The sequence below is a fragment of the Magallana gigas genome, chromosome 1 (genome assembly GCF_963853765.1).
Source record: "Magallana gigas chromosome 1, xbMagGiga1.1, whole genome shotgun sequence".
Lineage (NCBI taxonomy): Eukaryota > Metazoa > Mollusca > Bivalvia > Ostreida > Ostreidae > Magallana > Magallana gigas.
The window spans coordinates 34,145,939-34,161,542 of record NC_088853.1 but is presented as its reverse complement, the minus strand read 5'-3'; the positions used below and the strand labels follow the sequence as shown (position 1 = coordinate 34,161,542).

The window sequence follows — 15,604 nt, the reverse complement described above, 5'->3', positions numbered from 1 at the left end:
CTCGCAAAATATATCCAAAAAACGCAAAACAAGACAGACGCAGATACTTATAAAATTCCTCAATAATTGTGGACCGTTTTCCTGTGTATGTTATAACATCGCACATGCGCAAACAACACACTGTAGGAACGAATGGAAACGATGTTACGTTGCTATTTTCTTGGATTTACGATCATTTATTGACTGTGTTGGTTGTAGTGCCGCCGGGCTTTTCAAAAAGACGCAGACGTTATTCACTCTGTATGAACGATACACGTGTTCGATGTGAATGCGAAGTACATGTAAGGCAGCACTGTCTGTACAAAATAATAAAGGTATCTGGGTAATCCATTCACAGAATAAATATATTTCATATTTCATTGATTGTTGTTTTCTTTATTTTTTGCTACAAATATTTTATTACATTGTGTAATTCATGCATGCTGAAGTCCGTGCAACCTGAATGTCTCGATCGGAAAGCAACCGACCGTAACTTTCTGAACCGGTATATATACCCCAGTTGGAGTAGAGGAGCGTTCGAAACTAATATGGCGACCAAATGCTTTTATGAATTCATGTCAGCTTTAACTGAATGGTCTGGAATGGTGACTGAATTTGGATAGCAATGCCATTCAGCCACATTTCAATTACCTTTCAGTCACATTTCAGTTGACTGAATGGCAGAGGTTCATCCTGTGCTTGTCGGAGATTTATGGAGACAGCCGAGCGTCGAGTTGAAGGAGACTATATGGAATTCTGGCGTAAGAATACGTACGACTACAAACCATATCCAAATCGTTTGTACCATTTAAAATCTGGCTATTTTCAAGGTATTTATAAATAAGTTTCCTTGAAAAAAAAGCTTTAGGGTACATTATTTCGAATTTATCAATTATTTTCAAGAACTTAGTCTTGTCAGTGGCGATGATTTGTGCTTATTAAAATCAGCTCCCAAAAATGCACAAAAATGACGTATATTAATGATGCGTCTCTATGTATGATGTAAACTGTGATAAACGTTGTGTTATCCCCAGATCAGTCGTCATGTTGTGATATTTTACCGAAGACACAAGCTGGCACTCAAATATGGTTAGTAAAAAAATGTAAAAAATTAAAACAGAGGGAGAATGCATTAAACAAGGAAAAATACAGTTTATTTTTTTTTAAATCATACATATGCCTAAATATTTCCATCAGCGAAAATAATGTCTGTTTAGACTGAATAAACTTGAAAAAAAAAACCGCTCAGCATCTACAGGGATGAGGCAGTTCCTTCTTAAGTTCCTTCTCTCTTTCGGACCCGATCAACTTCCAGTAAAAATCAGGTTTATTTTTTCCGATTTACCTGTATTTTTATAAAATGGTGAACAATGCATTTTTGTTGAATTTTATTAGGAAAAAATACTTATACAATGATCAATATGTCCTTATTTTTTCTCTGTTTAACATATTTAACAAAGCTGCAGTCATAACATAAGGTTTAAGACACCCTGAAAACATCGCCAACTATTAATCCGAATTTCCTGTGTTTTTCAACACATCTTGATATTGTATCATACTGCAAATGTATCTTGTAATTTCTATGTACTCGATTTATTGAATATTTCAGTAAAGGGAAGCATTAGGAGTTATTTCAAATAGAAAGATATAATTCAATTATAGAATATAATTCAATTGTTGCATTTGAAGAGACCTAGGGGACTTGAGAAATTGTGTATATAGTTCTTTGAAAAGTTTACTCGGAAAAAGAAAGACTTCAGGTACATGTATCTCACTCCTCACGTTTTGATTTCATTGCGCAGATGTTCATTATATTTTAATTATGATTTTATTAATTTTAACCTCACAGAAAGATTATAATTTCATAAATACACAACACTCATGAAGAAAATTCATCTGAATTCAAGAAACAAACAAGTTTTTGGAGGAAATATTTTCTCGCGCGGACGGTTATTTTTAGAAAAAAATGACAGAAACAAGCAATATTATGACTTTTCAATCTACTTTTCTTTCAATCATACCTTATTCGTTATTCAAATCGTTTAACATTTTATAGGTTTGTGACATGTTCTATAGGTCCTGTGGAACTTTTACAAAACTAAATTTTGAGAGAACGATAGACTTTAGCATAAAATTATAAAATAAAAAACAAGTATATATGCAAACACTGAAATGTTACTATATATGATTTTACTTACATGCAAGCATTTTGACAAATTACAGATTACAAATTGTTAAGACGTTGGTCCCTGGAAGATTTTGGGCCTCACAAGGGGTTTCTGTTTTAAGAGGGACTTGATTAAAACATGAGAATATCCAAGGGAAAAATGTTTTATTTATACAGGATCTTCATGTATTATATTATATTTTCCAGGTATTTTGTATTATGATTCCATTAAGCTGATTTTATCAGGTGAGCGACGTGGGTCATGGGTCTCTTGTTGAATGTATTGTTAAAGCTGACATGAATTCATAAAAGCATTCGGTCGTCATATTAGTTTCGATCGCTCCTCTACTGCCACCGGGGTATATATACCGGATGAGAAATTTACGGTCGATTGCTTTTCGATCGAGGCATTCAGGTTGCACGGACTTCTAAATGCATGAACTACACATTGTAGTAAAATGTTGTAATAAAGATTATAGAAGACAACAATCAATGAAATACAAAATATATTGATTCTTTGAAAGGATTTCCGAGGTATCCGTATTATTTTGCACAGACAGTGTTGCATTACTTCGCATGTACATCGAACACGTGTGTTGTTCATACAGAATGCATAGCGTCTGCATATTCTTTAAAAACCCGGCGGTACGACATCCAACACAATAGCTAAATGATAGTTAATCTAAGAAAGTAACAACGTAACATCGTTTCTATCCGTTCCTACAAAAATGCAACGTTTCTAAAATCCATGCGATAATTGACATTACTCGATCTGCCACAGTGTGTGGTTTGCGCATGTGCGATGTTATAATATACACAGGAAAACGGTCTACAATTATCAGCGATTTTTTGAAGTATCTATGCCTAGCTGGATTTCTGTCTGTCTTGTTTCGCCGTTCATTGGATATATCTTGCCAGTGCAGAGGTTGTCATATTTTTCTTCAAAAAGCGTTTCTCCATGTCTCTTAGTCCAAGGTAACGTGTTCGGGTGTACGAAATTCCTGAGTGCGGTGAAGCATGAATAGTGCTTTCAGCCTTATATAGCGGGTGTGTAGCGATGAACAGAACAATAGAAATCGACAACTAAAATGGCGGTAGTTGGAGATAAAAGGGAAATAATGCGTATTTATGAATTTATGTCAGCTTTAATACATTGTTAATGCTTAGACGCCTGTTGTTTGGCCATGAATTTAGATCGCTTTACAGAGAATTTTTCAAGGTGTTTGTTAAGCTCAGTAGAATATTTCAAGTAAAAATTGGCTGGCTGACCAAGAGCCTCAAATAAAAGTATTTGTTTTGAACACATCAAGTAATTTATTTATGTAAACATGGCCAGATAACTGAATGCCTAACCAGTGAAGCAGTTTGTGTACATTAGCCCAACTCTGGTAGTAGTTACTACCAGGGTAAGATCTTAACATCAAGGTTGAAAATATAAAGATACATAAAATCAAGAAAATCTTAAAATCATTGAAGAAAGGTAAAGAGGCAGCAATTGGTGGTATACCACCTGAGGCGCTTAAACATAGAGGAGAAGATATAAGTGAATACTTATAAAAAGTATTAAATAAAATCTGGGAAGCTGAAAGAATACCAAGAGAATGGAACAAGGGCTGCTTTTGAAACTGCCTTAAAGGGGAGACTTAAGCTGCTGTAAAAATTGGAGAGGCATTACCTTACTACCAGTAGCTAGTAAGATCCTCCGTGGAGTCATATTAAACAAAATGAAAGACGCAGTAGATAAAGTTGAGCGGGATAAACAGGCAGACCTTAGATCCAACAGAAGCTGGACTGACCAAATAGCAACTCTAAGAATAATTGTGGAACAATCTGTCGAATAGTCATCACTGTAAAAAATTTTAATTTTAAATTTTATTGATTTGGAAAATGCATTTGAAAGTGTCAACACATATTGAATGTGACAACTACTGGGACACTATCGAATGCCATCTCAGATAGTGCATATCATCAAGACCCTACATGAAGAATTATTACTGCAAGTAATGCATTAACACACCCCTCTCTGATTTCTCAGAAGTACAAACTGGAGTGAAACAAGGCTGCTTACTCTTGCCCACCCTCTTACATGTGATAGTGATAGACTAGATCACAAAGAAGGTATTTTACAAGCCAAGGTGGATACATTGGTCAGAAGATTAGAAGACCTAGACTTTGCTGACGACTTTGCACTGCTGTCCCACCAAAAAAAAAAGACATCAGAGAAAAGAAAAACAAATTAAGTAAAATTGGAAAGAAGATAGGACTCAATATTAACAGCAAGAAAACAAAAGTTATAAAATTAAGACAAGACACGGTGGACCAATCACAATCGAGGGGGAAGAACTGGAAAAGATAGAGACTTCTCAAGAGGTCCATTATAAGCAAAACAGGTGGCTCACATGAAGGTATTAAAGCCAGAATAAGCAAAGCCCGACAAGCCTTTGCAATGCTCAAACCCGTGTGGAGTTTTACCACGCTAAGCGAGAGTACAAAGATCAGGATATTTAACACCAATGTCAAGTCGGTTCTACTGTACGGATGTGAAACCTGGAGACTAACAACAGGACTACACCAAGAAATCCAGGTTTTTACCAACAAACACCTTCGACACATATGTAAAGTGGCATGGCCAAGAAAAATATCCAATGAACAACTACAGGAGCGTACCAGCCATGAACCAACATCACTTCAGATCAAGAAGAGAGCATGGCAATGGATTAGCCACACATGGAGAAAGCCTCAAAACAACATCACCAGAGAGAGGCACTAGACTTGAATCCACATAGCAAGAGAAAACAAGGGAGACCACGACACAGCTTGAAAAGAACAAGACTAGAAAACATTGGGAAAACCTGAAATGAGGCAAAGGACATCCCATAACAGAGTGATATAGAGAGCCACTGTAGTAGCCCTATGGTCCACAAGTAACGAAGAGAACTAATGTATCCCTAATCTGGATAAAAATGATGGTGGTTAGGCATTCTTTTACTCTAACGCTTTATTCAATATCTAAAGAATATATTTACTTTTTCAAAAATTAATCCACACTTGTTTTTAGACATACTTTTATAACTTGAAGGCTCCTTTTTTGATCCTGAATTTGTGCAACACTAAAGCATTTAAATCATTTTAAACCCACATAATCGATCGTGATGGAAAGGATTTTCAGGTAGAAGACTGTTTCAAAGTGCAATCCCCCCACCCCTTCTTAAAAATCCTTTTAATGAGATTCACTTTAAAGCCGCAAAAATGTACAACTCAGTTCAAAACCAAAGGATATGACTAGATCTTTAATTTTTATTTTGCATTATTTCAGTTTTCATTGAAAACGCATGCAAGTCAATTAAATTAACAATTTACGCCAAATTGACCGCCGTTTTTTTTTTCTGGAAGAGTATGATATTGATTTAAGACAAGTGTTTCCCAATGCTTTTCATTTAGATTACCTGATAAACCAATTGAAATATTAGATGGCAATAAAAAGGATCGATTTTTTTCCCCGCTTCTATGATATATTTATCAAACAGATGTATAAACCAATGCAAATAACATGACCTCTAGATATGTAATAACAAGTTTCAATAAACGTTACTCCGCCAAACTGGGTATAAAAAACAACTGCAGCGAAAAATAAATGAAACACCGTTCGGTCAGCAAAAACTACAAAATGGAGGAAACTGCGAAATTCTTGAGATGGCAATAGCAATTTACTTTCATTAATGTCTTAGGTAATTTCATATCATCTTCATGCTTTTACTTTTCTGGCATACACAAGTACCACTTACATTGGCATTTAGAATTGTTGAATGTTCATAATTATGGAAAATAATCTTTCTGTCTGAATAATAATACAACTCCATATTTAAACTATTAGAGTTCATGGAGTAATGGATTGTCCAAGTACATTCCATCACAGTTTTAAATGTATGCCTTCTATTTAGTGAATCAAAAATTAACCAGATCTTGTACGAAGTTGAATGATGTGTCTTTGTGTAAGATGTATAAACTGGTTTTAAGATTGTGTAACAATAACACAAGTCCTCGTTTTGTTATTTTGTCTGAAAACACACGTCACAGTTCGCAATTTTAAATTAAGTATTAACTAAGTATCAACAAAAACTGTTTGATTTATAAATGTAAAGGTTCTCTCGACCACAGGAAGTGGCAAAACCGATCACAAATAATGCATGCTTTCACATTTCATGTTTAAAAATAATTAACATTAAATGCACTGAGCCAAAAAGCTATATTGCAGTTAAACTACTTAAAGATACCACCCCATTCATTGTATACATCAACACACATTTATCGGACACATACTCCCTGCTTTTAAATTGTTACCACATTGGTGCAGCATCCTGCATAAGCAACACTATTTAGTATTTTCGCAGAAACTATACAAATTTAACAGTTTTAGCTGTGAAACATTTAACTGGGTTCATTATTTATCAAACTTCTTTTTTTTCTCCCTGTTTTCATACTAAAAACAAAAAAAGAAAAACTGGTATACTTAGAGTTTTTTTTTGTTTTGTATATTTTATGTATATTATAGCATTGAATGATTTATTTTTGACGTCGTCGTGTCAATAACTGCCGTCAGGTGAGCAGACAAATTGAATATTGAATATTGAATAATACAAATTGAAATTGAATTGGAGGGAGTGAATAAGTAACAGCAAGAACAGCTGTTTTGTAAAACCGGTTAAAACTGGTTTTCACATAGACTTATGAGATAAGATCGACGAGCATGAAAAAATAATCCATGATAAATAACTCTTGAAATACTGCTTTTAACAATAAAGTCAATTTTTTTGTTGAATAATTATAAAACATGATGTTTCGACAACATTCATGAAATGCATTTTTTAACCTAAAACATAGAAAAAATTGTTTGAGAACTACTTCTGTGAATTACTCGTAAATTCTTACGCAGTGAATAGGTGTTGCATTTAGAGGCATTTAAACATCACGGAATGTAATGGAAAAACACAGTAGAATGTAAATATAAGTTTTTGTTAGTCTGTTGTTCTTTTCTTTCACATTTTTGTTTTATTTGATGTTTTCTGAGAATTTATAACATGTATGTATCTTCATTATCTCCATAAAAAGGGAATAATGTATAAATGAATAAAAAATGAGTATGAGTACTAGTGAAATGTTTTGCCAGGAAATAAAAAAAAATCACAGCCCCTCCCCATTTGAACCATTTCAAATCCAACGTTTTTTGGTTTTGTATTGCCAGGACTCCTGTTTCCCATTACGTGAACATGTTGTATGCATTAACAAAATCAGCTCTAGGGATGTGATTAGAAATGTCCTATTGATGTGTAAAAAGGTTTTGAATAATTTATTTGGGTCAATAGTTGCAAATTTTGACTTTTTTTAACAAAGCACGTGCTTTCGAAAACCTTTCGTACAATTTTCGCTATTAACAAGTCATCTATTGGATTATAACTTTAACATGTAGATGCTCAATAAGGGTTCGGAAATTTTTTTATATACTTCAGGGTGTTATGCAAATTTTGTGTTAACAATTACGTTTATCTCTCCAAATTTAACATGGTTCTAAAAATTCATCACACAATTTTCTATTAGCCAATCACCTTTATAAATAAGAATTGGGGTGCCTTGTTGATAAGCACAAATGTTTCAAAACATGAATTTTTGTCCAGGGGTCTATGAGATGCCAAGAAAATGGAATTAAGGTTTTGCTGCAAATATTGCTTATTTTGGTACTATAAAATGCTTCAACCGATAATAGGGGTTAGGATGTAATTAACAATATTTTTTTCTTATGTGCACCCTATGTAATTAACAATATTTTTTTCTTATGTGCACACTAACCCGTATTCTTAATGCCTCCATTTGGAACAATAATATGAAATGAAATTGTACAAATATTTTTATAAGAAAATTTAATTCAAGAAACCTGTTTATGTTTGGTTTAATTACCATATTTTATCAACAATTATGCTCCATTTTCCTTGGGTAACATACATTTTTGGGGTATAACTTATCATATTTATTATTTCATAGTTTTAGTTATGTCAAATTATAAAATCTAAAACGTTTTCAAGTAAACAAAACTGAAAATGTCTGGAATATACTTTTATTTTTTTAATTATAGGGAATGTCTGGTCAAAGTGCATTTTCTATGAAAATTTCCATGTTCAATTTTTGGCCCATGTAAAGAGGGTCGGGTCTCTTTAAAGAAGAAAAAAAAACTGAAATACAATTTTCGTATATTTATAATATATTCTTAAGAAATTGCAATTTCAAAAAAAATCACAAGTATCCAGAAATTTTAATGTAAATATTTTTCTTGCATAAGTGGAACATACCCTTGAATCTAAATTGTACTGTCCTGGATTGCAAAAAAGACGCAAAAAAGTACATTGCTAGTTGTAAACACACCAACAACTACATGTAATAAAAAGGCACCAATGCAAGTTGTATAAATATACAGATATATAGGGTGAATTTTTAATATATATATATGGAGGCAGCAAACGTTAATGATTAAATTGTGGAAGAGGTTATCACAAGACATGGAACACCATTTAAACTGTATTTTAAAACTATCTAATGAGCTTTCAAAGAGACGTTAGCACAATTCTATCTATCTATCTATCTATCTATCTATCTATCTATCTATCTATGATCAGTTTAATACATGTAGGTGAAAAATACATTTTAAATATTTCAATTATTTTCGTCATTTATATACCACATTTTTATACCCAAAACAAAACAAAAAATCAGAAAATGAATATTCAAAAAGGAATGGGTTAAAGAGAAACTCATTGTCATGTCGCATGTTTGCACTTTGTCACAGTTAGCTTAATATGTGAACTAGTTACCAACCAGGAAGTGAATTGAATTAAATATATGACACAGTGTTTATTTTTTTTTTGGAAGGACTTCGCCAGATACAAAGAGTTAAATAAGAAGAAAAGAAAAAAAGCCAATTCTCACTTAATTAAGATAAATTATATATAATGTATAACCAGGAAGTTCAAACATTTCTTTCCGTAATATTGTTCACCCACAAAACATATTTGATATAAAACATTAGTTTGTTATTCCCTACGTTACGTTTGTGTGTTAACGTTCCACATTGCCGGTATATTGTCACAAACAACGATGTTGATCTTGTGATATAAAAGAGCAAAGTTTGTTTTTTATCAGTTTTCTTTTAGCATGTTATTTGGAGGAGTGACTTTAAATTCATCACTTTAGGCGTTTATTCATTGGGTTAAAAAGTGTTTGTGTAAGACTTGCGTCTGCCAGTATACGGTGTTTGTTATTTTTTACACGCTGTATTTGTTAAAAGTTCAGTCTGCTTTTTTCAAAATAACTTTATTTTTTTATTTAAACTAAACATACATGTATCATCTCTGAAACCACGCATTGGCCTCCTTTGAAAATATGTCAGTGTGTATTGCTTTGTAAACATTTTATTGTCGCCGAGTGGCTTTGCGAATTCAAAATAATAACTCTTATTAAGTTTACTAGGCTTTTATTCAGGTAATATTTCACAAATTGATTTCCAACTTGTCCATAGACTTCAAATAAAAGGTACAAAAAAAGATCTGAAATACAAATGACATGATAAATACACAGATAACATTATTTTACTCATACTTGCATTTTACTGCACATTGCTTTATTGAATACATTTTCCTGTATTTACACTTATATTTGCACATTTTGCTCTACATAACTTTACTACTTCACTACATATACTTTACTTTACACAATCACTAGACTCGTACACGTACTTCACTTTCATATACTTGTGTACTACATAAATACATTTATTTTACGGTAACTACTACGCGCCTTACTCTGAAATACATACAATATATGTTCACATTACAACAATACATATACTTTTACTTTATACTGAATAGTTTTTATATGAGCAAATACTCGTTATCACACTTTACTCAAAATACTTCTAAATTACTAACGGTAAATATAAAACAAGGTTATCTGGTCATTTTAGGAATAAATACGGCATTGAATCCGTTTCATTAAAATAAAAACAAACTTACCCAGAATAGTTGGACTCTGATCAGTAATACTTAAAGGTTACATGAAGAATGAAATGAGGGAGCTGGTTGAAAAACGTCCACTTTCCCAATTGCTACGCCCAAATACTAAATACACGGGATTAGAACCCGCCCAGTAAAACCAGTTGAGTGAACTTTAAACTATGGAAAGCAACTCTGGCAATAAATTAGTAACATTATAAACGTAGCACAAAATGTATGGACATGGAAAGTCAACATGGACGTAAATTGTGACATATATGAACAGGATTATTGGTGTAATTTTACCCTACGCATTTTGAAATATGATCATAAAACCGCTTTAATTAAAATATTCATTGTTTCATGACAAAAACAGATTAATAAAGCGTTTCGTGTACAATATAAAAACTCTATCCATATTGTTGTCAATCAGTAAATAGAATATTATCATTATACCATACGCAAAAATAGTGCAAAATTCGTGTCCGGTCATTATCTTTCTTATGGAGAAGCATTGAATGTTCTAACTTAACACAAATATTGCTTAGGACTAAAGGGTGTGTCATGACCTTGACCCAAGGTCATTTGGGCAACGTCAAGGTAACTGGCAGAAAAAGTGCAAAATTCGTGTCTGGTCATTATCTTTCTTATAGAGAAGCATTGAATGTTCTTACTTCACACAAATATTGCTTATGACCAACAGTTTTAAAAAAAATAGAGCAGTTGTTATTTAAAGAAATAGACGGTGAAATAGATTCATCAAATATTTTCTATAATTGGAAAAATACACGCATTATGATTTTTATCTTAGCGGGGGTTATCAATTGTGAGCTTGCTCACAGTACCTCTAGTTTATAGAATGGTTTCATATGTTTGATTTTCGCCTTCTTCTCTGAGTTCTTCGTATCCACTAGATTGAATTTCGTAGATAGAGGCATCATGTGGATTGTCACGTCTTGATACTGGAACATTATATGAGATGGTAAACTCTCCTCTTTTCACTATTCTGAAAGAAAACACAATCAAAAACAAGAAATAACAAAAGAATTTTACTATTTGAATAATTCTGTAGTGACCATAAAACTGAGAGATATATTGTTTTTGTTTTTCAGGTATATGTCAATTAAATGAAACTACGCTGTCAATTCGTCATTCGCAGTTTTATATTCTCGCAATTCAAAACAAACCAGTTGAATAGCGGAATTAAGAACTCGCGAAAAATAAGGAATCTAATATGAAATAAATGTTGAACTAACATAGAAAATAAACGATGAAGAAAAGTTTATTCAATATATTGTGTGCTAGCTTGGAAGTGTATGGTTTAATAATTACTGTAGTCGCTTACCGTTTCTTTATGAGATATACAAGTATTGATACTATGTAGACAAGTGAGAGGCAACATGCAGTGATAACGAAGTAAAACATCCCTCTTACATCACTGCTTAGTAATATGAATTCTGAAAAAAAAAATCTGCATTGCCAATGTTGAACATATGTCTTAACTAAACTGAAACCATGTCGACTTACAAGGATTCAAGTGTTTTAAGTAAAAAAAAAAACCTTACACAGGATGAATCTCTGCCATTCAATTAACTGAAATGTGACTGATCGGTAAATGAAAGGTGACTGAATGGCATAGCTATGCCATTCAGTCACCTTTCCAGACCATTCAGTTAACATTCAGTTCACTGAATGGCAGATGTTTATCCTGTGTTAATTGAAACATGCGTATAATAGATATGTGCAAATGTAACACAGAATGGAACTGTTGATATTTAAAATTTTAAATCTGAAAGTAAAAGTTGTCATCCACAGAAGATGACTATAAATAACCACAAAATTACAAAGGTTAGTCACCAAGTTTTTGTTTTAAATGAACGGGATCGAGATTCCATGGTGAATACACAAAATTTCTGTGATACGATCTTTTGGTTAATTTCTTGTGTAAACCTACCCACATAAACTTTAAACATCACTAGTAATCAAGAAGAGTTAGCAGGCCATTATATGGATTCATGATCAAAACGGATTTGCTGGCGTATCCACCCATACAGCACTTTATGGCGACTTTCAATCTGGACAGAGGAAATTCGAACTGCATGAGTAGTATTTACGTCTCGTAACTATGAACCTTCAAAAATCTTTGCTTATCTCTTTTTTTCACATGTTTCATACCTGCCATATTTCATTCCACGATTCATGATCCTATGAGGAAGACATAAAATACCAACATAAAACCTCACATCAGTATATACGTGTGGCTCTCAAGAGCCTTCCCTCTTACCTCTCAATGCAATATTCACATATACGTAAAACCAAAGTGCCTTATTAAATTATTACTCCTCATCGGTGGACAGGTGGAGCTCAACCCTGGCCCTGTAAAATATCCTTGCGGTATATGCACCAAGGCAGTTAAAACCGGTCAGCGTGGTGTTGCTTGCGACAAGTGCGACATATGGCATCGCACTTCATGCATGTTCGTGACCACCCCTGAGTATTTCCATCTTGCAAATACATCTACAGTGTGGACCTGCAGTGCCTGTACCACCCCTAACAGACGCAAGATCTATAACTCCATCTCAGTAGAAGACAGCTCATACAGTAGCCTCTCTACTACCAACCCAGAGGCCCCATGCAGCCCGTGCTCCTCTATAGGAAGCCCGTTCGCCACATCGTCTCCAATTAAGGATCCAGCGCCTCCAAAGGCACAAAAGCGGAAGATTTTGAGATTGATATCCCTTAATTTTCAGAGTAACAAGAACAAAGTCCTGGAGACCGAGGTACTTGTCGAGAACTCAGAACCAGACATCATAGTTGGTACAAAGACTTGGCTGAACAACAACATCTTCTCAGCTGAGCTGTTACCCTCAACATTAAACATATTCCGACGCAATAGAGCGGACTCTTATGGTGGGTTACTCATAGTAGTCAAGAACGACTTGGTGTGCAGGCCAATATTCACCAGCAAAGACCATGAGCTCCTATGTGTTAGACTTCAGCCAACCAGACGGAAGTCCATTATCATTGGAGCATACTACCGACCGCCAAACACCACCTGCGAAGACAACGCACGCATGGCTGAAGCAGAGATAAGCAAGGTCCGATCAGATAATCCAAAATCTTACTTTTGGTTAACTGGCGACTTCAACCTCCCAGATATAGACTGGACCACAATGTCAATCAACTCTTATCTCTACCCAAGCAAAATGTCAGCAGAGTACACCAACATACCTGGTGACTGTGGAGTACAACAGCTTGTGAACACACCCACACGGGGAGACAAGATACTTGACCTGTTCTTCACAAACAACCTTTTTCTTGTACAACGCTGCAAAGTAATCCAAGGAGTAGGCGACCACGAAGCAGTGCTAAAAGACTCATTAATACAACCACTTATAAGCAAACCAGTCCGTAAGGAAATATATTCATGGAACAAGGTAGACATTACATTGTTGCTCCAAGAAGTGTCCAACTTTGTACAAGATTTCATCGCCAGGCCTTTTACATCTGTCAACATCCACTGGGAGCTCTTCAGAGACACTGTACTAGAAATCATCAACAAACATGCCCCCCCCCCCCCTTTCCCAAGAGTACCAGATCCAGAACAACAAATCCTTGGATTGACACAAATAGCAGGCGACTGACGCGCAGAAAACACCGTGCATTCAAGGCAACAAAGAACAAGTGAGACCAACGTAGATACTTGTCTCTTAAGTCAGAATGCCAGCGAACCATTCGTCGTGCCTACCAACAATACATCGATGACATCATAACTCCTAGTGCCTCAGAAATCCCTAAGAAGTTCTGGTCATTTATAAAGTGTAAGAAGCGGGGCACCATTACGGAACTCAGATGGACTTATAACCAGCGACCCACAATCCAAGGCTAACATCCTAAACGAACAGCTTAAACCCGTATTTACTACAGAGGACATTAGCCAAACCCCATACAAGGGTCACAGTCCATTCCCTACAATAGACAACATAGTCATCAGTCCACGTGTCGTCCACACAAGGAGACAGGACCAGGTGCCAGGTTCCTGAAGGAACTAGCAGTATAGATCACATCAGCTTTAACCTTCTTCTTTCAGATGTCATTAAACGGTGGCCAAGTACCAGATGATAGCCCACGTCGTCCCAATTTTCAGGAAAGGCAACAAGAGTACGGCAGCCAACTATCGCCCCGTATCTCTTACGTCGATCTGTTCCAAAATGCTGGAACATATCCTCCATTCCAACATCATGGACCACTTTGAAAGGAACTACATCCTCACACCATTCGGATTCCGTAGTAAGCGATCATGTGAAACCCAGCTTATAGCCACAGTTCAAGACCTGGCCAGTAACCTGTCGAACGGCAACCAGATTGACGTCATACTGCTTGACTTTGCCAAAGCCTTCGACAAGGTACCACATCGATGGAATCCGAGGCTGCACTCTACAATGGATTGAGAGCTTCCTTACTGACAGAAAACAGAGAGTGCTGGGTTTAAGGATTGTCCTCTAACATCGTATACGTCAACTCAGGGGTTCCCCAAGGCACAGTAATGGCACCCCTATTATTCCTGGCCTATATCAACGATCTCCCTGAAGTTGTCCAGTCCAACGTAAAGCTTTTTGCGGATAACTGTCTCGTCTACAGAACGATTTGTTCAACCAGCGATACGGTCCAACTCCAGCAGGACTTATCGGCACTCGAGAAGTGGGAGAGGGATTGGCAGATGGCTTTCCACCCCCAGAAATGTACAACCATCCACATTTCAAGGAAACGCCATCCCATCAAGGCTTCATATCATCTACATGGCCACATCCTTGAATAAGTCCCAAGTGGTAAATACCTCGGAGTCACCATCAGCGAGAACATATCTTGGCGTGAACACATCAACGCAACTTCGGCCAATGCCACACGGTCAGTTGGATTTCTCAGAAGGAACCTCAGAAATTGCCCGAAGAGCATCCGAAGCCAGGCATTTACAACTCTTGTGCGTCCAGTACTGGAATACCCCATATTGGGAAGAAGAAAACGATCTTATCGTATATTTGAAACAAGCTTCATTAGATGTTTTTGGCTTATGAACTCAATCATCCCAAAGCTCAAATTATGAAATGGATTTAAGATAATCAATTAAATCCAGGAAAGTTTAAAAAAGGATCACGACTGCCAACGCTTGATTGATCAAAACCACGTTCCTAAGATATATCGACTAGCTCATAGTCTGTAGCTCTACGGGGAAATTAGGGTTGAAATGCTGTTCAACTTTAATGCCTCATAGTTCCTCCCATACAAAAACACCAGCAACAACGAATCAAAGTTTGAAAGACACAAAACAAATCATCATAACACCAACAAAACAAAACGAACAAGTCATATTTCACCAAAACTAAGTTTTTGACTTATCAAACCATATGCTTAAATCATAAAG

General features: G+C 35.3%; 1 protein-coding gene across 1 annotated transcript; it reads left to right on the top strand.

The window, feature by feature from the left end:
• The first annotated feature begins 12,656 nt into the window (after positions 1–12,656).
• LOC136275867 (uncharacterized) lies at positions 12,657–14,071 on the top strand. The gene is made up of 2 exons (XM_066085988.1): positions 12,657–13,724; positions 13,898–14,071. Exons 1-2 carry the CDS (start codon positions 12,657–12,659, stop codon positions 14,069–14,071), a joined length of 1,242 nt encoding a protein of 413 aa, XP_065942060.1.
• The last annotated feature ends 1,533 nt before the right edge of the window (positions 14,072–15,604 follow it).